The sequence below is a fragment of the Chiloscyllium plagiosum genome, chromosome 13 (genome assembly GCF_004010195.1).
Source record: "Chiloscyllium plagiosum isolate BGI_BamShark_2017 chromosome 13, ASM401019v2, whole genome shotgun sequence".
Taxonomy (NCBI): Eukaryota; Metazoa; Chordata; class Chondrichthyes; order Orectolobiformes; family Hemiscylliidae; genus Chiloscyllium; species Chiloscyllium plagiosum.
The window spans coordinates 20,701,630-20,725,155 of NC_057722.1; the positions used below are offsets into that span (position 1 = coordinate 20,701,630).

Consider the following 23,526-nt stretch of genomic DNA (forward strand, 5'->3'; position numbering starts at 1 on the left):
TACCATTAAGTGTATAAGTCCTGCTAAGATTTGCTTTCCCAAAATGCAGCACCTTGCATTTATCTGAATTAAACTCCATCTGCCACTTCTCAGCCCATTGGCCCATCTGGTCAAGATCCTGTTGTAATCTGAGGTAACCCTCTTCGCTGTCCACTACACCTCCAATTTTGGTGTCATCTGCAAACTTACCTCTAATGCTCACATCCAAATCATTTATGTAAATGACAAAAAGTAGTGGACCCAGCACCGATCCTTGTGGGACTCCACTGGTCACATGCCTCCAGTCTGAAAAACAACCCTCCACCACCACCCTCTGTCTTCTATCTTTGAGCCAGTTCTGTATCCAAATGGCTAGTTCTCCATATATTCCGTGAGATCTAACTTTGCTAACCAGTCTCCCATGAGCAACCTTGTCGAACGCCTTACTGAAGTCCATATAGATCACATCTATCGCTCTGCCCTCATCAATCCTCTTTGTTACTTCTTCAAAAAATCAATCAAGTTTGTGAGACATGATTTCCCATGCACAAAGCCAAGGCGACTATCCCTAATCAGTCCTTGCCTTTCTAAGTACATGTACATCCTGTCCCTCAGGATTCCCTCCAACAACTTGCCAACCACCGACGTCAGGCTCACTGTCCTATACTTCCCTGGCTTGTCCTTACTACCCTTCTTAAAGATTGGCACCATGTTAGCCAACCTCCAGTCTTCCGGCACCTCAGCTTTGACAATCAATGATACAAATATCTCAGCAAGAGGCCCAGCAATCACTCCTCTAGCTTCCCACAGAGTTCTAGTGTACACCGGATCAGGTCCTGGGGATTTATCCACCTTTAACCATTTCAAGACATCCAGCACGTCCTCCTCTGTAATATGGACATTTTGCAAGGTGTCACCATCTACTTCTCTACATTCTATATCTTCCATATCCTTTTCCACTGTAAATACTGATGTAAAATACTCATTTAGTATCTCCCCCATTTTCTGCAGCTCCACACAAATGTCGCCTTGCTGATCTTTGAGGGGCCCTATTCTCGAGGAGAAAGTGAGGACTGCAGATGCTGGAGATCAGAGCTGAAAATGTGTTGCTGGAAAAGCGCAGCAGGTCAGGCAGCATCCAAGGAGCAGGAGAATCGATGTTTCGGGCATGAGCCCTTCTTCAGGAATGAGGAGAGTGTGCCAAGCAGGCTAAGATAAAAGGTAGGGAGGAGGGACTTGGGGAAGGGGTGTTGGAAATGCGATAGGTGGATGGAGGTTAAGGTGAGGGTGATAGGCTGGACCCCCACTCCGGCTGCGTTTTCCAGCAACACATTTTCAGCGGGCCCTATTCTCTCCCAAGTTACCTTTTTGTCCTTAATGTATTTGAAAAAACACTTTGGAATATCGTTAATGCTATTTGCCAAAGTTATCTCGTCCCCTTTTTGCCCTCCTGATTTCCCTCTTAAGTATACTCCTACTGCCTTTATACTCTTCTAAGGATTCACTCGATCTATCCTGTCTATACCTTACATATGCTTCCTTTTTTTTTTAACCAAACTCTCAATTTCTTTAGTCATCCAGCATTCCCTATACCTACCAGCCTTTCCTTTCACTCTGACAAGAATATACTTTCTCTGGATTCTCATTATCTCATTTATAAAGGCTTCCCATTTTCCAGCTGTCCCTTTACCTACGAACATCTGCCCCCAGTCAGCTTTTGAAAGTTCTTGCCTAATACCGTCAAAATTGGCCTTTCTCCAATTGAGAACTTCAACTTTAGATCTGGTATATCCTTTTTCATCATTATTTTATATCTAGTGGAATTACTGGTCGCTGGCCCCAAAGTGCTCCCCCACTGACACCTCAGTCACCTGCCCTGCCTTATTTCCCAAGAGTAGGTCAGGTTTTGCACCTTCTTTAGTCAGTACATCCACATACTGAATCAGAAAATTTTCTTGTGCACACTTAAAAATTCCTCTCCATCTAAACCCTTAACACCATGGCAGTCCCAGTCTATATTACAAGTTTATTTCTCAATTTCCCTCTGACTATTAGGGAGTCTATAATACAATCCCAATAAGGTGATCATCCCTTTCTTATTTCTCAGTTCCACCCAAATAACTTCCCTGGATGTATTTCCAGGAATATCCTCCCTCAGCACAAATGTAATGCTATCCCTTATCAAAACTTCCACTCCCCCTCCTCTCTTGCCTCCCTTTCTATCCTTCCTGTAGCATTTGTATCCTGGAACATTAATCTGCCAGCCCTACCCATTCCTGAGCCATGTTTCTATAATTGCTATGATATCCCAGTCCCACATTCCTAACCATGCCCTGCGTTCATCTGCCTTCCCTGTTAGGCCCCTTGCATTGAAATAAATGCAGTTTAATTTATTAGTCCTACCTTGTCCCTGACTGCCCTGACTGTTAGCCACACATTCATCTGATATATCCTCCTATTCCTGCCCTCACTACCTCATAGCACCAGGAATATTCCCGATATTACTACTCTCGAGGACCTTTTTTTTAAAATTCCTGCCTAACCTTTTGTAATCACCCTTCAGAATCTCAACCTCTTCCCTTCCTATGTCATTGGTTCCTATGTGGACAATGACCATTTGCTGTCTCTCTCCCCCTTGAGAACATTTTGCACCCTCAATGAGACATTCTTGATCCTGGCACCAGGGAAGCAACACACCATTCTGATTTTTCGCTGCTGGCCGCAGAAACGTCTGTCTGTACTTCAGACTACAGAATCCCCTAACACAATTGATCTCTTGGAAGCTGATGTGCCCCTCGTTGCATTAGAGCCAGTCTCAATATCAGAAACATGGCTGTTCCTGCTACCTTCTCCTGAGAATCCATCACCCTCTCCATTTTCCAAAACAGCATACTTGTTTGAAATGTGTATAGCCACAGAACACACCTGCACTAGGTGTCTTCCTCTCTTATCCTTCCTGGAGGTAACCCATCCATGTGACTGTATCTGAGACTTTCTCCCTTCTTAAAACTGCCATCCATTACATACTGTTGCTGTTGAAAGTTTCTCATTGCTTCTAACTGTCTCTCCAACCGATCCATTCGATCTGATAAGATTCGCAACCAACAGCATTTATGGAAGATATAATCCGCAGTAAGCCTTAAACTCTCTTTAAATTCGCATATCTGACAAGAAGCACATATCACTGCAAAGGCCATTTTTGCTCCTTCACAATCTGCAGACCCAGAAAATAACACCGTGTTATTCCTCTACATCAAGAAACATAACTCAAAAACATATAATCAAGGAAGAACCCACTCTACTCAGTACTGCAGACTTTCTGAAGGCCACTTTAAAACAATTAACTTATCTGATTCTGTGCTGTGAACTTCTCCCAAACAGTTCCTCCAAGATCAGTTGGCTAGGCTTTGCAAACAGTAGATTCATACATTTCTTGCTACAATATGCTTACCACCAGCAAAAATAGATCCTGCACATTCACCCTTCAAACTTACACTTGCTCTGCCCAGCCTAAATATTGTGTAAACTATTTTTAAGCAGCAATTTGCACCTAGAGAATGGAAGTGATGGCAGGGAACCCAGCTCATGATGGACACTGTCTGCACCTTATGTGGCCTGGTCATCAAATGCAATTCCAGAGCCTCCATATCTTCTTTCACCTTATACTACATCGGCAGCCCATTTTAACCCATCCCCGCACACCACCACCATCCCTCCCCATCACCATGTGGAGACCTATTGCTTTGAACTTTGTCTACAAATGCCCTCCCTGCCCACTGAGCCCCAGAGTCACACCTTGTTGATACTCACTCTTCTCCTGTGTGACCCCTCCCCCAGTGGGGGCCACAGTGGGGGACATGCCATGACCTCTGATGCCATTCTGCATGTCCTCTTTATTCTTATGTCCATCTCCAAGCGTGCTTCTGTTTCACCTGCCTCCTGCCTCACCACCAAGTGTTCGCTACCCTACCCCTTCTGGCTGTGATCTCACTGATGCCCCTACTAGCTCCCCTTGAACCTGCCCTGAAGGATAGATAGATGGACACCCAAGACTGTTATCACCCGAGATCTCTGACCAACTTTGATGACTGAACCCTAGATCTGAATGACCAGACCCCTGACCAATGTCGTTGCAAATCCCCATTTAGCAACACACAATTCCCATGACTGCTTGTGTTAGTCCTACACAACTGAACACTGAACACCCTGCAGACTATATTGGGACAAGTCACCTGCTGACCATGAGCTCCCCAAGTGGACAAATAACTGTGTTAAGCCTGTGGACAGTGTGCAGAAGGTGCTCCTAACTGAGGGCACCAGGACTCCCTGACCTATGAGAATCCCACCGCGTTAGTTGTGATGAGCATAAAAGATGGAACGAGTTGCTCCCAAAGTTGAGATGGGCCTGTCATCTAATTCCACCACATATCTTGCCAATGCCCACATCATTCAGACCTCTATGTGATTCTACGCAGTACATCAGTACTCCATTAAGAGACATGCTCTTGAATATCACAGTATCATTGCATGTTACCTGAGGTTATGAAATACTCAGAGTCCATCTTAACTGGAGCATGACACATTGGTGGAAGCAAGTTGCTCATTAACAATTTAATGTTAACCCAGATACCGAATTGCCAATGAAAGTAATATTTGTACACAACAGTGAGCTGTAAAAAATGTCCGTTGGATTCTTCAATCGCATTACCTACACATAGTTCTTCTGTTAAGGTAATAGCAATTTATTGCTGCATGTATTTACGAAAATACAGTAATATATGCAGAAGCACCTCTGTAAGCTGGCGCCATTTTAATTGCATAAATTATAAAAAGGAATAAGTCACACGTGGTTTATTGGTTTCCTGAGTGGTGACAGGGTGCTGCCACACTCTATACTCACCTGAGGCTCCAAGTCCAAGGAGGAAGCATACTGAAGCTGACAGGACCCAGAACGTCACCTCTGCCAAAGCCACTAATAGTCCAGCCACCCCCATAGCCAGGAGACTGTCCTAAATCTCAAGAATCAGGGGCCCACCTCAACTTCCTAGACTCTAAATTAACTCCCAAGGGCCCAGGGATCATTCATTCCCCCCACCCCGTCGCAGACAACACTAAAACATCAGGGGCAAAGAACGGACCCCAATTCGTCAAATGCTGGAACAGTTGTTGAAGGGTGAATGCCATGGCAACAAGGAATGGATCAGATCTGCTGCTCAGCATCTACCTGCAACCTCTCTCCATCTCTGCAGCTTCAGAAAGAAGAGAAAATGGATTTGATCCAAAAGTTAAATGAAGAAAACTAAAATAAAATTCCAAAATAAAATGATGTCAGCCATGCAAGAAGGAGCGGACAGGTCAGGAGCCCGAACACCTCCTATCCTGCCACATCCACCATCTTGTTATGGTTGATAGCATGATCATCGCCCGTCCTGTCAGGAGGCAAAATGGACATCAGACACCAAGCTCCAAGTGGCCGGTTATTGTAACCCACTACCTTGTCCTCACACTGACATCTCTGTCACTGGCCTGCAGCAGTGTCACTCAATGTTAGTTTGAGGAAGAACATCACATCTTTTGGTTACACACTTTACAGCCTTACAGACTCAACATTGACTTCAACAATTTCTGACTTTAAACTCTGCTTCATGCCCCCCCCCAAACCTTTGCATGATTTGCTTTCTCTCTCAGTTTTGCTGTCAATCAGCATATCTGCACAAGGCACATCTTTTGTTTCCTTGTTTCTTTCCCCATCACTCTGGAGGACCAACTCTTCTGTCTTTCAATCATTCCTCTCTTCCACCCTAACACAGACCGTCTGTTGTCCTGGTCCCATGCTCCCTTGTTGAAATCCTATCACATCATTATAATGAAATGTTATGACCGAAAACATTAATTCTTCGCCTCACCAAGGATGCTGAGTTGTTTTCTTTTCATTTTTATTTTTCCTTAAGATTTGCAGCTTCCACTGTGTTCTATTTTCAGCCAGCCTCAATCTTAAGATTCTCTTGCTCCTTTTGAAATCCCTTCTTTGCTCAAACCTTTCTGCCTGAGTTTATTCTCTGAACCTAAGGACGTATGAACAAACAAACTGGCATATTAGGAGCAGGAGTAGGACACTCAGCTCTTGAGCTATATTCATCATTCTGTAAGATCATGGTTGATCTGATTCTAACCTCACCTACACACCCACTTATGCTGATAACATTTATGCCATTCCTTACCAAGAACTACCTCCACCTGCCTTGAAAATATTCAAGCTGTGCTTCCATCACATTTCAGATAAGGGAATTACAAAGTTTCATGGCCATCTGACAGGAACAAAAACTATTTTAAATTGATGACCCCTGATTTTTAAAGGAAGATCCTACTTTCAGATTTTCCCACAGAAATAATCATTCTTTCCAGATCCACCCTGTCCAGACTGCTCAGGATCTGATATGTTTCAATCAAATTGCCTATTAATCATTTAAACAATAGCAAATTCAAACCTAGTCTGTCTAACCTTCTCTTCTAAAAGAATCTTCCCATTCCTGATATTAGTCTACGAAACTTTCTTTCAACTGCTTCTAATGCATTCACATCCTCTTTGAGTAAAGGCATTGGTAGAAAACACTGTGCAGTCCCACCAATGCACTGTCTAACTGGAGCACAACCTCCCTGTTTTTGTATTTAATTCCTCTCATTAAAATGATTACATTCCAATCTCTCTCCTAATTACTTACTGTTCCAGAATAGTAATCCTTTGCAAGTAATGCACTAGGAAACCCAGATTCCTCTGCATCTCAGATGTCTGTAATCGCTCACTAATTGGATCATATGCTTGTTATATTCTTATTTCACTTGCAAAATGGACAATTTCATGTTTTCTTACATTACATTCCATTGCTTATACATTATTCTACCAACTCACTATCCCTATCTATTTTGTAACCTCCTTATGTACTCTATACAACATACTTTCCTACATTGATCTGTGTAAATTTAGCAACAATTTTTTCATTCCTACATTACATAAATTGATGCCCCAGCATAGTTTCCCATGGCATACCATCATCACAGCTTGCTCATCAGAAAATGAACTATGTATGCCTATTTTCTGTTTCCTATTAGATAGCCAATCTTCTATTCATGTCAATTTGTTACTGCATAAATCAGAAGCACTCATTTTTTTCAATAACCTTTAATAATGCCTTCTGGAAGTCTCAGTACAATGATGGTGGCACAGTAGTTAGCACTGCTGCCTCACAGCACCAGAGACCCGGGTTCAATTCCTGCCTCAGGCGACTGACTGTGTGGAGTTTGCACATTCTCCCTGTGTCTGTGTGGGTTTCCTCCCACAGTCCAAAAATGTGCAGGTTAGGTGAATTGGCCATGCTAAATTGCCCGCAGTGTTAGGTGTAGGGGAATGGGTCTCAGTGGGTTGCAGGTTGGTGTGGGGCCTGTTTCCACACTGTAAGTAATCTAATCAGTTCCTCTTTTCCACAGCATCAGTTATTTCTTCAAAGAACTCTAAGAAATGAGTTACACTTGATAATCCTTTTACAAAACCATGTTGACTCGGTCTGTTAGCCACAATTTCTTTTATGTTCCCTCCTACAAGATGTTTAATAATAGCTTCCACATATTTGTTTGACAGAGGTTACCTGGCCTGTAATTTCCTACTCTGTGTCTCTCTTCCTTTTTGAACAAAGGCATTCAGTTCTTTAATTTCTAATCTAATGGAACCTTCCCCAAATCTAGGGAATTTTGGAAAATGAAACCAATCAACTACCTCACTGACCACTTTTTTTTAAGATCTTAAAATAAAGTCCAAGGGGCATGGGGACATTAAAGTGCGCAGCTCTGGTTTGATCAGTTCCACTTTCCTGGCAATTGCAAGTTGCTTGAGTTCCTCCATCATTTCCATTTAATGATTCAAAGCTATTTCTGGGATATTATTTCTGTCTTTTCTAGTGAAGACAGATACAAAATAGCTATTCATCTGTTAGCCCTTATTTTGCACAAGTAGTTCCTCAGACCCATTATTTCTATGGAATCAATACTCACGATGTTAACTACGTTAACTCTTTTTGAAAAAAAGTACTAGGAGAAAATATTAATATTTCTGTCTTAAATGGACAACTGCTTATTTGAAACAATGACCATTACTTCTAGTAGCTCCCACAAGACAAAACATTCTCAACTTCCTATGGCGAGTCACTTTCACTAAGATATTGTAGAACAATCCAACAGGTCTGGAATTACATATTAACCAGGGTAGATAATAGGTTTCCTCCCGTAAATATTATTGTTAAGCCAAATAGGATTTTATATCAGTTGGGTAGTTTCACCAATACTCATACTGTCGTTTTATTCCAAATATATTTAATAAATTGAATTTACCACTGCTGGACTGGGACTTGAACTTATGTCTCCAGATCATTAGAACATGCTTTTGATTATGAATCCAGTGAACAGTCTTCATGTTACTATGGTGAGTGACATTTCAAGGGCTCAATAAATTAAAAATTCTCCAACCACAAGGTAACAATGCCATTGAATTTTTTTAAAATTTAAATTTTTTTTCACACTCTCTTTCACCGTTTAGCAGCTGAAGGTTCTGCCATGGATATTTTTTTCACTCATTTCTTCAGAATATGGTGAGAGGACCACTCAGCCTTTCTGACATTTACGTAATACAGGATGTGGCCAGTACACTAACAGATATAACTCGAGAAAACTCAACAAGTGCTTTCAAATTCCAACAATATATTGCAGGTTTAGTTTCGGATTTAATTCAGTGACATTTATTCTATCAAATTGTACAGACTAGAAAATTATTGCAAGTTCAAGTTAAAAGTAAAATATTATTAATTAACTCAGATCCTGATTCAAATAATCACATAGCCTTTTTTACTTTCAGCAAATATGTGTAATTTGAACAATACAACGGACCTTCAATTCGTGAAGACTTTTCAGTATGTGGTTTACATACCAACGTTCATCCTGGGGCTGATTATTAATTTGGTTGCGCTCTGGATACTCTGCATCAAGTCGAAGAAGTTGATTGAATCTACGATCTACATGATAAACCTGATTTTTTCTGACATATTTCTGCTTTTTTCTCTGCCTTTCAAAATCCATGCAGACCAGATGAATGGAGTGTGGGAGCTGGGACCAATATTCTGTAAGTTTGTGGAGTCCCTGTATTTTGTGAACACCTATGGGACAATCCTGTTAATAACACTGATCTCACTGGATCGCTATATTGCTATCAAGCATCCCTTTCTGGCCCAAGCCCTCAGATCACCAAAGAAAGCCATCATTGTCTGCACTGTGATGTGGATTTGTATCTGGTCTGCAAGCATTCCAAATTACATCCAACCTGACAGAAATCAAAAAAAGGAAATTTGCTTTGTAAACTTTGATGAATTTTGGGAAAGGGGTATCATTCCTGTGAGTATGGAAGTTATCTTTTTAACTTCTGCAGTCACTGTGTCTTTCTGTAGTATTCAGATCATCAGAACATTACGAAGAGTGGATGAAGAGAGAGATGATATGAACATGAGGACATCTTTGAATATTGTCTCTTCAAATCTGGTAACCTTCCTTTTCTGTTTTACTCCTTATCACATAGCCATGCTGTTATACTTGTTAGCGAGGAAGTGCTATATATCTGAATATCTAGCACCCCTGCGAGTCTTTCTCAAGATCACTCAATGTTTGGTGACCATTAATTGCTGCCTGGATGGAATGTACTACTATCTGATCATTAAGAATTTCTGGAAATTAGAGATCAGGAGCATAGAGGATACTAATTCAACTCATACAAATTGAATTCTCAACTTCATTTTCCTCTTTTTACCTTGGTTACATGAATTTACAATCATTTACCTTGTTGATTACAGCCTCTGCATGAAGAAAATGGGTAATAAAATAAACCTCTTGGAATAATTCATTAAACATATATTGTTACCTTAGTGCAGCTTAGAATAAAAAGTAATGTGCAAAAACAAATGGGATTTGTTTTCATTGGATCTTGTTCCAAAAAGATGATAACAGTAAGTCTTAGTTCCAGATTATTAGCAATGTTGGTTCTCTCCCAATGAAAATATCACACACATTGGATGTGTAGCTGTGTGATATATAAAATTAATTGAAAATCAGTTTCAATGGTCTCTCACTATGTGATAACCTAAAATGAATTTTAAAGTGAATCACATAAATGAAGGGAATAAATAAAGGTTTGGTTAGTTAATGCAGTTGAAATAGTGAATAATGTTTAGTTTAAGATATATAAGAAATTATTAAAAGACCTCTTAGTTCCTGCAAAGGATAAGTTTAAATAACAGCTCTTCAGATAAAGCAGCTCAGTAGGCTGGAGAGCTGGAGTGTAATGCAGACTAATAACAATGGTATGGATTCAATTCATGCATGAGCTGAGGTTACCATGAAGGTTCTGCTTTTTCATCTTTGCCCCTCACCTGAGGCAAGATGATTTTCAAGTTAAGTTTCACCAGTCATCTCTCTCTAGTGAGAGAGCAGCCCTATTGTCGTTACCTTTCCCTGCTCCTGTACTTTAAAACCTGTTACATGCCTAACATTTTTCTTTTCATTTAAAAAGAAATAATCCACAGAGGATGCCTGACCTACAGTTTATTTCCAAAATTTTCTGATCATGCCTCAGATTTCCAAATTTTGCAATATTCTGTTTTTGTTTTATGCCATTGTACTTGTGTTAACTGAGCCCAGCGAATATTGAAATACGATGCTACTTATAAACAAGATGAATGTTGTAGATTCAGTTTTGTCAAACTTTACTGCTTTATTCTAAATTTCAGTGCAGTACAATGATACTACTTCTATACAGTTGATATGATCAAACAAAATTATCTTAGTCACCCTTTGATGACTCTTAGTCTTTGTTACCCTTTGCATTTGAATGAAGGTACATTTTGGCTAGCGATGTATCTTTGTGATATTGGTGATAGAAATGTTCTAGTGAATATGTTTTAACTTGAAGTTATAAAGCACCACTAATGCAATAAAATACTTCAATGTTCTTCAAAAGAGCAAATTAAATTTGTATGGCAATTCAGAACCGGTTTATTTAAGCATTATATATTAAAACCCACCATAACAGGATTTCTGATTCTTTTTGATACCTATGGATGCAAGATGAAAGACTCTTTAAGAATGGTGGTGAAGAATTAAAGAACATAAGAAATAGGAGCAGGATTTTTGATGCTGCTCTGCCATTCAATAAGATCATGAAAATCTGCATGAATTCCACTTTATTGCCATATCCTCTTGTTCCTTAATGTCTTTCATGCCCTAAAGACTGTCAATCTCAGTATTAAACTGATCATCCACAGCCTCTGAGGCAGAGAACTCCTCTCAGTGAAGACATTTCCCTTCACATCAATTCTGAATTTCTGCTCTTTTTTCATTAGTCTAGTTCTAGATGTTTGAGTGAAAGGAAATAGTTTCTAAGCAACAAAGAGACCTTGGAGTGCAGGTTCATAGCTCCTTGAAAGTGGAGTCACAGGTAGATAGGATAGTGAAGAAGGTGTTTGGTATGTTTCCTTTTATTGGACAGAGCATTAAGTACAGGAGTTGGGAGGTCACGTTGAGGCTGTACTGGACATTGGTTAGGTCACTTTGAAATATTGCGTGCAATTCAGGTCTCCCTCCTATCGGAAGGATGTTGTGAAACTTGAAAGGGTTCAGAAAAAATTTACAAAGATGTTGCCAGCATTAGAGGATACGAGCTATAGGGAGAGGCTGGATAGGCCGGGGCTGTTTTCCCTGGAGCACCAGATTCTGAGGGGTAACTTTATAGAGGTTTATAAAATCATGAGGGCCATGGATAGGATAAATAGGCAAGGTGTTTTCTTGGGATTGGGGGAGTACAGAACTAGAGGACATAGGTTTAGAATGAGGGGGAAAGATTTAAAAGGGACTTAAGGGGCAATGTTTTCATACAGAGGGTGGTGTGTGTATGGAATGAGCTGCCAGAGGAAGTGGTAGAGGCTGGTACAATTACAACTTTTAAAAGGCACCTGGAGGGTATATAAATAGGAAGGGTTTAGAGGAACATGGGCCAAGTGCTTGCAAATGGGACTAGATTAGGTTAGGATATCTTGTTGGCATGGATGAGTTAGACCAAAGGATCTGTTTCCGTTCTGTACAACTCTATGACTCTGTGAATCTATCTACCCTGCCAAGCCTCTTAAGAATAGTTACGTCTTTTGTTCCAATGGTTACATATCTCTTTCTTTTAAGCCCTGGAGAATATTGGCCTATTCTACTCAATCTCTAGGAAAACCTTTCCATTCCAGGAGCCAGAATAGTAAACATTTTTTGCATCTTTATTGCTCTAAGGCAAATCTTTCCGCCCTTACCTAAGGTGATCAAAACTGAACACTGTGCTTGCTGTATGGTCTCATCAAAACACTTTATAACTACAATAAGATTTCCTAGTCTTAAACTACAATAAAGGATAATATACCTTTTACCCTACTAAGTGTTTGCTGTATCTGCATATTTACTTCCTGTAATCTATGTTAAAATTCTCAATCCCTTTAAAAATTCAACATTTATTGGATTTCTACCTTTTAAAAACATTCTGCTTTTCCATTCTTGCTACAAGAGGGTTAATTTCATATTTCCCCAAATTATTTTTTGATGACTATTTCTTACCCAGTCATACACCTAAGTAATGTCCCTCAGTGGTTAGATCTGCTATCTCACAGCACCAGAGACCAGGTTCAATTCTAGCATTGGGTGACTGTCTGTGTGGAGTTTATATGTTCTCCCTGTGTCTGCATGAGTTTCCTCCAGCCGCCATTATTTCCTCCCACAGCCCAACGATGCACAGGTAAGGTTGATCGGTCATGGGAAATGCAGGATTATAGGTGAGTATGAAGCTCTTTGGAAGATTGGTGTCAACTTGATTGGCTGAATGGCTGGGGCCTCCACAATGTAGTGATTCAATGAAATCCTCTCACAGTCCCTTTATTGAGGTATACTGCTCAGAAACAGACCCTTCAGTCCAACTTCTCTGTGCAGACCAGGGATCCTAAATTGATTTAGACCCATTTGCTAGCATATGGCCCATATTCCTCTAAATGCTTCTTATTCATATACCCACCTAGTTGCCATTTACATGTTATAATTGTACTAGCCTCCATCACCTCCTGTGACAACTCATTTCATAAACACACCACCCTCTTTGTGAAGAAGTTGCCCCTCAGGTCCCTTTTAAATCTTTCCCATCTCACCCTAAGCCTATGCCCTCAAGGTTTTGACTCCCATATCCTGGGAAAAACATCTTGGCTATTCACCCTATCTATGCCCTTCATGATTCGATAAACCTCTATAAGGTCACCCATCGGTATCAGACATTCTAGGGACAAAATCCCCCAAATTATTAAGCCTCTCTCTACAGCTGTGCTCTTCAAGCATGATTTCCTATCTAGTTTTGTGTTGTCACCAAATGTGGACTCATTTCTTTCATGCCCTTTACTAAATCCTTGATAAATTTTAAATAGCTGAGACAAGCATATGTACTTGCTGTACAAGGAAAGCAAAGTGCTTGGACATCTCCAAGCTCTTGGATCCTGTACAAGCCAACTGGTGGAGGTATTCACCAACATCATAGAATCCCTACAGTGTGGAATATTTGGCCCAACAAGTCCACACTGACCCTCCAAAGAGTAACCCATCCAGACCCATTCCCCTACCCTGTTCCTCTATATTTACCTGTGACCAATGCATCTAACCTACACATCCCAGAACACTGTGGGCAATTTTAGCATGGTCAATTCACCTAATCTGCACGTTTGGACTGTGGGAGGAAATAAGAGCACTCAGAGGAAACCCAGGCAGATACAGGAAGAACGTGCAAACTCCACACAGCCCATGGCTGGAATCAAACCCAGGTCCTTGGCGCTGTGAGGCAGCAGTGCTGACCACTGTGCCACCATGCCACTGTGCCACTATCTTCCTGCTCTCCTCCTACAAGCTGAAGACCTCATCTGCTTCAAGAAGGACACCATCATTCTAGTACATAAGAAAGCACATGCATCGTGCCTTAACGATTACTGTCCAGTGACTCTGACCTCCGCTATCATGCAGGGCTTCAAGAGGCTGGTCATGGCCCACATCAACTCCAGTCTCCCAGCCTGCCTCCACCCTGGACAATTTGCTTACTGATGTATTAGGTCCACAACAAAATGCCATTTCCGTAGCCCTGCACTCATCCCTGGAACATCTGGACAACAAGGACACCTACATCAGACTCCTGCTCATTGACTACAGCTCTTCCGAGACCCAAATCTCGGCTCTGCCCTCTGCAACTGGGTCCTCCATTTTCTGACTCACAGACTGTATTCAGTGAAGATAGACAACTGCACCTCATCCACAATAACACTCAACACTGGAGACTCCCCCAGGATGCGTCCTCAGCCCCCTACTATCATCTCTGTACACCACACTCTGTAGCGAAATTCTGAATGAACGCCACCTACAATTTTGCTGATGACACCACCTTAGTAGGACAGATATCTAACGACGATGAGGCAGAATACAGAAAGGATATAGAAGGCTTGGTGGCATGGTGCAATGAGAACAACCTCTCAATGTCGGCAAAACTAAAGAACTGATCATTGATTTAAGAAAGCAGGAAGGAGAACACACCCCATATACATCAATAGAGCTGAGGTTGCGAGGATGGAAGGCATCAAGTTCCTCGGAGTGATGATAACTGACAACCTGGCCTGGACTTCCCACATAGATGCAACAGTCAAGAAGGCAGAACAACGTCTCTTCTTCCTCAGGTGGGTCAGGAAATTTGGCATGTCCACAAGATCCCTCACCAACATTTACATATGTACAATTGCAGCTTACTGTCCAGATCATAATGACCTGGTACCGCAATTACTCTGCCCAGGACAGTAAGAAACTACACAGCTCAGTCCAACACAGAGGCAACTTTCCATCTATGTTCTCCATGTACATGGCTCGCTGCCATGGAAAGGCTGCCAACATCATCAAAGACCCATCATATCCCTGGAATGCTCTCCTACAACCTATTCCACCAGGCAGAAGATATAGAAGCTTGAACACAGGCACCACAAGGTTCAGAAACAGCTTCTTCTCAGCCGTTATTAGACTGATGACTGGACTCCCCAACTTCAAATATTGCTGATCTTGCTAATGTCGACCTTGCCTAGCACACACCCTGTGTGGTGGAACCTGTACACCTCTGTCCAAGTATTTTTTTTCATCCTATGATCTGTATGTCCTGCTTACTATGATCTCCTGTACTGCTTGTAAAATAAGTTTTTCACTGTACTTAGATACACATGACAATAAATCAATCAATCAAAATGGCACCTTTATATCCTGCTCTCCTGAAAAGCACATCACCAACAGTCTAAAGTTGAAACTGTGAAATAATCTACTAGCCATCTGACAGCAAGTGGAGCTCAATGGAGTTGCTTCCTATCTAACACCAAACAGAAGCTTTATTAGAACTACAAAGGTTTTAGAATTGTTAAGAAAATGTTACAGGAGACATCTGTGAATATTTAATTTTATGTAAATATGTCAGCAAGATCTTTCCATACATAGATAGAAGTTTTTTGTTGCACTCTCCCCTTCCTGTATCTGTGATTCTCTTAATGATTGGTGTCTCTGTGTCCTGTGAAATTAATCTGTCCAGAAATCTCTTTCTGACACTTTATAAGCTCATGACTTCCACCATCATGGGATGCTGATATGTAGAAATACTGTCCACAGAATTTCTCTCCCAAGTTGTAAGGAGAAACCTGTTTTTGAAATCAATTGCTGTTCATAGTTATTGGGTCAAAATCCCAGGATATGTTTGGCAACAGCATTATGGATGACACACATTGACTTCAACAGTTCAAGAAGGCATCTCACTAATGCATTCTGAAGGATAATTAGGGATCAGTAATAAATGCTACCCTTGCAAGCAGTGCACAAATGAAGCATAAAAATCGAATTCTCATCCTTTGTCACATGTTAGGATGTTATCAACTTAAACTCCCACTCAAAGATTCTGAGTTAGGGTTATTCAAGGGTTATTCAACATTTCCCGCAGAGTTGCCAATCTAAGAGAGTGGTCTCTGTCCACAAAAATACACATCTTACATTCCCACAGAGCCAACATTTTAATTTCTAGTTCTCATTTTAAAATTTATTAACAGCCTATTAATTCTAGAAATAATAAAATGTCTTGAAATATAAATTGCAACTGGTGAAGGGATTTAACTTGATTTCAGGTTAATTTCTAATTGGTGAGTTTTCTTTTGTTCATTGTCTCTTGCTGAGAACTGACATGCTCTTTTTCAATATGCAGGTAGAGTGCCAAACAGCTAGACAGGGCTTCAGGTGAGGATCTCATTGAAAGATGGGATCTCCAAAATGCAGTGTCAACCTCAATTATGAGTAGAACCTAATTCAACAACATTCTGACTGAGGCAAGAGTGTAACCCATGAAGCCAAGGTTCATACCCAAGAGTGTAAATACATCTAAAATTGAATCAAAATCATCGCTAAAATGGAATTGATCTAAAAGTATCAATCAAGGCTTTAATCCTAACTCAAAAGGTCCTTTGGCATGGCTTCATCTTTGGGATTACATTGCAAGAAACCTGGAACAGAAATCAAACTGATCAGGAATTCACCTTCTTTCAGCTTTTAATTTTAATTTTTTAAGGTAAACAAAGTATAGACAACAAGTCTGTTTAAGGAGAAGAAGTTGACCATACAATAATTATAATGAGTTTCTACAGTAAATGGATTAATAATCCAGCTTCTTTTCACTGGTTGGTTGCAGTTCTCAGACACAAGATAATCAGCAGCTTAGGTAGAGCAAGAAAGACTCAGTCCCTGAGTTAAATGATTTTATAGCATAGTTTGCTTTTTTTAAAATGCATTCACAGTATGCATTCATAGGCAAGCATTTATTGTCTGTCCCTAATTTCCAGAGGGCAGTGAAGAGTCAACCATGTTGCTGTGGGTCTGGAGTCACATGTAGGCAAGACCAGGTATGGATGGCAGTTTCCTTCCCTAAAGGACATTAGTGATCCAAATGGATGTGGATGAAGAAGAACAGAAGTTCTTCTTCCAGGCTCATTAAACCCCTATTCCTGTACTCATTCTACTTCCCTTCTAATTCTGACCATCATTGGACACTGCCAACCATTATTGGGTGCCCCACAGTTAAGATCTCCAGACTGCCATCCAACCCTTGCCCATCAAGCAAGATCCCCAATGGACCATCATGTAACATGACCTAACTCCCATCCATCCGGTGATATATTCTCCTAGGCTCGACATCAAGATCTCATTTAATCCCTCGACACAGTTATTGGCTCTCTTAGGCGTCAACTCTATGAAGTAGGCATTATAATCAGGTGACCCATGACCTCCAGGATTGTTACGGGAATATTGACATTCTTTCTCATGAGCATGGTTAAAAACTCAAAATGTGGAAGTGAAGGCCAAACCTAGCCGGAGTCTGAAACTTACAAACCGCAAAGAACAAAGAAAAGACAAAAAAATAGTGCAGCATAAGAACAGACCCTTTGGCCCACCAGGACTTCACTGATGCTTTTGCCTCTATGCGGTCCATCTCCCTCTATTCCCTTTCTATTCATATATCTGTCAAGGTGCCTCTTAAACATTGCTATTGTGTCTACCTCTACCACCTCCTCTGGCTGTGCATACCAGGCACTTACCTCTTACACCTCATGTAAAACAACTCGCTTCACATCTCCTATTAACTTCTCCCTCACTTTAACCTCCTTCCACCTATCGTATTCCCAATGCCCCTCTCCTAAGTCCCTCCTCCCTACCTTTTATCTTAGCCTGCTTGGCACACCCTCCTCATTCCTGAAGAAGGGCTTATGCCAAAAACATCAATTCTCCTGCTCCTTTGATGCTGCCTGACCTGCTGCGCTTTTCCAGCAGCACACTTTAAAACTTTGATCTCCAGCATCTGCAGTCCTCACTTTCTCCTACTTTACACCTATGTCCATAGTAATTGACAATAATTTCTACTGGGGAAAAAACACTCTGAATAGCTATTCTATCCACGCCTCTCATAATTTTGTAAACTTCTATCAGGTCACCCCTCATCCTGCAAAGGTCAAGTGAAAACAAATCAAGTTTGTCCATTCTATCCTCATAGCTAATACCCTCTCTCAAAGCCTTCACATCCATCTGGTACTGCGGCGGCCAGAACTGTATACATTATTCTAAATGTTGCCTAACTAAAGTTCTATATGCCTGCAACATTACTTACGAATTTTTGTACTCTATACCCCTACCAATAAAGGCAAGCATTCCCAATGCCTTCTTGTCCACCTTATCCACTTGTGCTACCACTTTCAGGGAACTGTGGACTTCCATGCCTAGATTTCTCTGCCTGTTGATGTTAATAAGGGTCCTGTCATTTACTGTATAGATCCCTCCTACATTACTTCTCCCAAAATTTATCTCTTCGCCTTTATCCAGATTTAAGTCCAGTTGCCATTTCTCCACTAAGTCTCCAGGCTATCTATATCCTGTGCAACCTCTAACAATCCTCCTCACTATCTACAGCTCTCCCAACTTCATGTCATTCACAAATATACCAATCAGTTTACCTACATTCAGAAGTCCCAGCACTGATCCCTGTGGAACATCACTGGTCATAGATCTCCAGTCTGGAAACACCCTTCCACTGCTACTCTGTCTTCGATGACTAAGCCAGTTCTGTATCCATCTTACCAGCTCATTGTGATTCACATATGAATCTTGAATCAGCCTGCCACCAAAGACCTTTCAAAGGCCTTGGTAAAGCCCATATACACAGCATCTACCAGCCTGCCCTCATCAGTTACCTTTTTCACTTCCTCAAAACACTCAATCAATTTTGTGAGGCACAAACTTCCTGCACAAAGCCATACTGCCTATTGCTAATAAGTTCATTTTTTTGTTGCCAAACATGACTAAATCCTATCCCTAATAATCTTCTCCAATAATTTCCCCACCACTGAAGTCAAGCTCACCAGCCTGTGATTTCCTGCATTATCCCCGTTGTCCTTCTTAAACATAGGAACTACATTGCCTGTTCTCCAGTCCTCTGGAGCAGAGCTAGAACAGACAGTATTCAGTATTCATGCCGTCAGACATTGGACAACTAATCTTCCACTGAAACTGCCTGCCAGGTGTCAACAGCCACATTGTTTCAGACTGAACCATTGTTTGCATCTCCAGTGAACTACCTCTGTTAGAATAATGCTGCACAGAGTTGGTGAAACACAGCTTGGTCGGAGACCAGAAGCAGATGTAACAAGGACAACTCTTAACAGTTGAACAGTTCAAAACCCTGTTCTGCAACCTTCAAATATGCAAAAAATGTCACCTCACTGGATCTTCCTGTCCTGCACAATGCTATCATAGACACAGGCCACAGGATCTTCGAAGAGGGGGAATAAAAAGGGGAAACATGGAGGTCCAGCTCTCTGTTTTTTGCAACGTTTTCAAAAGCATCGCCACAGACACAACCTCAGAGAGGTCAGCCGAAGTACAGAACCAGCCCTAGAAGAGAGGAGAAGCCAAAATTGATGACTACAGATCCTAAACCATCAGTTCAAGTTCAGTAGTAGAGACCTCTCAGTAGAATGTACTGGGAAGCTCATATTAAAACTAGGTAGCCACAGTAGATTTGTGACAGTTTACCTGAGATTTACTGTTTACTGTGAAGAGACTTATAGAGTCTGATGGAGTCTAATTAAGCTACAACAGTAGAGTCTAATAAATATTGTGTTTCTTTGGTAAATTGTTCAATAAAGTTATGTTGGACCTTTCCTGAATCTTGTCCCCATTGTCTATCTCACTGTATAACGGGCCAGAATTAAAAAGAATTACTGCAAACTGGTCACAGTTAGTGATGGTACATTTACCCACCTTTCACTTTACAACACTGAAGACCCTGCTGTCTATCAATCAGATCGCTTGTGGGCTGGAACCACAGAGAACAAAGCAAATTTCATAAATCCTGCAGTTAACTTTACAAGGACATTCGAGAAATTAATTCTTCAAAATTTCACAACTCTACAGCATCTCCACAGGCTTCCCCGCACCCTGGTTAAAATATACCCCTAGACTAAAGTCCAGTTCAATGTTTCCACATGCCATTCATTCATAGACCAACCTAATCCCTCTCTCTGCTAAAGTACACATTACCTCCAGCAGGAGTCACTGAACAACAAGAGTGAAGATGTAAATCTGACATTTGTCAAGTGCAGCATGCAAGACTGAAGTTCGATCAATTAATAGGGCACAGATAGGCTTGAAACCTTTCTGGTTGATGTAAGTTTGCACCACATGGTTGCTTATGTTGTCCCTACTAAGGTACGTGAGAGTAACTGGTAATTGGAGAAAGACACATTTAAAAAGCAAGGATTTTGGAATTGATAGCTGCACTTTTTAAAAGCATGAATTGTATGTACGGTTTGAACCTTTATTTGCTCAACTAGTGGGGAAAGATTAGTTGCTGATGAACTGACACCGGGAGGGATGTACAGTGAAATTCATCCGAAACAAGTAGGTGACTGGTCTATGGACTGATGAAGACCTGCCAGCAACGCGATTGGCTTCCTGTGGTCGAATTTCTTATGGATGTGTATAATATAGTCAGAGGTATTTTTTTCCCTGCAGTAAATGGTGTCTAAAATCTGAAGCAAACCAGTTTATTTTACCTCACCAGGTGTCGTAATCTATTACTTTTAACCAACAAATCAGAGATTTCATAATTTGTGAACCAGGTGCCTCCTGAAAGCAAGTGAAAGTACGTGGAAATGTGAGATCAAGGAGCAGCAAGTCCCAGAAAGCCAAATCGATATCGCCGCAGACCCTGTGGACAGGGACATTTGAACAGCTTTCCTGAATTTTCCTCCATCCGTAACATCAATGATTCTTTTGTATTTCTCTGAGTATGTTTGCATGTGTTATAACTAGTGGAGTTCGATACCTACAGTTATTAGTTGTTTGCTTGTCACTAGAGTCTATTGTAACAAGCAGCAATTCTTAAGTTCAGAAACGTGCTCATGCTGTGTGTTAACCTGGGTCGAAAATGACAGATCATTTGGGGAATATTGCATACTTTGGAAAATCTTTCACTTTTGTGATGATTCTGGGAAGAGCAGGGTTTGGTTTTAAGTGTTATATCCACATGAGGTGTGACCTAATGTCCTTTTAACTTGTTTCATGCTTTAAAATAATAATTTACAGTAAAATGTCACGCAAATAGTGGAAAATAATGAACAGAAAACACTTGTTGTCTACATTCAGTCATTCATCATAAGAAGCAGCGGTATCTGCTCAAGTAAACTTGACTTTCTATTTATGTCACCACTCTGATTCTGACAGGAAGATTGGGCAGGATGTGGTGGGTGCCGTCAACCTAACATTCAGAATTAATGTCGAAAACAGCATGGCTGCAAATCTCCTCAGCGAAGAATCGTCGGTACATATTTTTATATACCGTGCAGTGTATTGAAGAAACATTGGCATTCCTGGATTTGTAAGAGAGAAAGAAAATTTCAGGAAGTTTACATACACACCGATTTTGGTAAACTTATTGACTTACCGTATACCAACACATACAACCAGTCATGTTAATTTCAGCAAACATGTGCGTAGTGAGCATTCCACCGCACATTCCATTCGTGGAAGTATTTCAATATGTGGTTTACATACCGACATTCATTCTGGGGCTGGTTATTAATTTGGCTGCACTGTGGATATTCTGCACCAAGATAAAGACGCTGATTGAATCTACGATCTACATGATAAACCTGATTTTTTCCGATATATTTCTGCTTTTCTCTCTGCCTTTCAAAATCCATGCCTTTCAAGTGGGTTGGAAGTGGCACCTGGGACCAATATTCTGTAAGTTTGTGGAGTCTCTGTATTTTGTGAACACCTATGGGACGATCCTGTTAACAACGCTGATCTCACTGGATCGCTACATCGCTATCAAACACCCCTTTCTGGCACAAACCCTCAGATCACCAAAGAAAGCCATCATTGTCTGCAGTGTGATGTGGACTTGTATCTGGTCTGCAAGTATTCCGAATTACATCGAATCTGATGGAAATCAGACAAGCGAAATTTGCTTTGTAAACTTTGATGAATTTTGGAAAAGGGGTACCATTCCTGTGAGTATGGAAATTATCTTTTTAATTTCTGCAGTTACTGTGTCTTTCTGCAGTATCCAGATCATCAGAACATTACGAAGAGTGGATGAAGAGAGAGATGATGTGAACATGAGGACATCTTTGAATATTGTCTCTTCAAATCTGGTTACCTTCCTTTTCTGCTTTACACCTTATCACATAGCCATGCTGTTGTACTTCTTAGCAAGGCGGTGCTATATATTTGAATATTTGGTACCTCTGCGAGTCTTTCTCCAAATAACCCAATGCCTTGCGAACATTAATTGCTGCCTGGATGGAATGTACTACTATCTGATCATTAAGAATTACTGGAAATCAGGGATCAAGAGCATAGGGAATACCAGTTGAACTCATACAAGTTGACAAGGACAGCTGGTGTGTAATGTAGACCAATAGCAAACAGTGTGGGTTCAAATGAATGCACCAACTGAGGTTACCATGAAGGGTCTGCTTTATCATCCTCGTCCCTCACCTGAGGCATGATAACCTTCAAGTTAAGCTTGCACTCGACATCTCTCCCTAGTGAGAGGGCAGCCCTATTGTCTTTACCTTTCCCTGCTCCTGTATTTTAAGACCCATTACATGTCTAACCTTTCTCTTCTCATTTTAAAACATTTTCCCCATCCACAGAGGCAGTCTGATCTATAGTTTATTTCCAACATTTACTGCTCATGCCTCAGATTTCCAAATTTTGTGATATATTGCTTTTGTACTTGTGCTAACTGAGGCCAGCGAATATTGAAGTACGATGCTACTTATAAACAAAATGCATGTTGTCAATTCAGTTTTGTCAAACTTTACTGCTAATGATACTATTTCTATAAAGCTGATATGATCAAATAAAATTATCTTAGTCACACTTTGACAATCCCGAGTCTTTGTTATCCCTTGTATTTGAATTAAAATGTGTTTTGGCCAGTGTTGTGGCTTCATGTTGTTACAATGAATCTGTTTTAATAATAACTTGCATTTATAAAAGACTACTAATGCATTAATATATTTCAAAGCTCTGCAGAAGAGCAAATTAAGTTTTCAAGGGCAATTCAGAACCGGTTTATTTAAGCATCATATATTAAAACCGCACCATAATATGATTTATGGTTCCTTTTTGATATGAAAGAACTGAAGAAATAAGAGCAGGATCTTCAGCCTGCTCTGTCATTCAATGAGATCGTGGCTGAAAATTTCTATCAATTCCATTTCATATCCCTGTCTTCTGGTTCCTTAATATCTTTCCTGCCCTAAAGACTGTCAATCTCAGTATTAAACCGATCACCCATGGCCTTCTTTGGCAGAGAATTCCTCTCAG

At 40.8% G+C, this 23,526-nt stretch overlaps 2 protein-coding genes across 4 annotated transcripts; both read left to right on the forward strand.

The window, feature by feature from the left end:
• The first annotated feature begins 8,699 nt into the window (after positions 1-8,699).
• LOC122555827 (G-protein coupled receptor 55-like) lies at positions 8,700-21,467 on the forward strand. 3 transcript variants are annotated; one of them, XM_043702003.1, is made up of 2 exons: positions 8,700-8,736; positions 8,882-11,127. In XM_043702003.1, exon 2 carries the CDS (start codon positions 8,887-8,889, stop codon positions 9,793-9,795), a length of 909 nt encoding a protein of 302 aa, XP_043557938.1. In that variant the 5' UTR covers positions 8,700-8,736; positions 8,882-8,886; the 3' UTR covers positions 9,796-11,127. The 3 variants fall into 3 exon arrangements, with proteins under 3 accessions (XP_043557938.1, XP_043557939.1, XP_043557940.1); XM_043702004.1 differs by lacking the exon at positions 8,700-8,736 and adding an exon at positions 21,409-21,467 and having other exon boundaries at positions 8,738-9,558; XM_043702005.1 differs by lacking the exon at positions 8,700-8,736 and adding an exon at positions 11,137-11,504 and having other exon boundaries at positions 8,738-9,558.
• Positions 21,438-23,114, forward strand: LOC122555826 (lysophosphatidic acid receptor 6-like). The gene has a single exon (XM_043702002.1). The coding sequence runs from the start codon at positions 21,654-21,656 to the stop codon at positions 22,563-22,565; it is 912 nt and encodes a 303-aa protein (XP_043557937.1). The 5' UTR covers positions 21,438-21,653; the 3' UTR covers positions 22,566-23,114.
• The last annotated feature ends 412 nt before the right edge of the window (positions 23,115-23,526 follow it).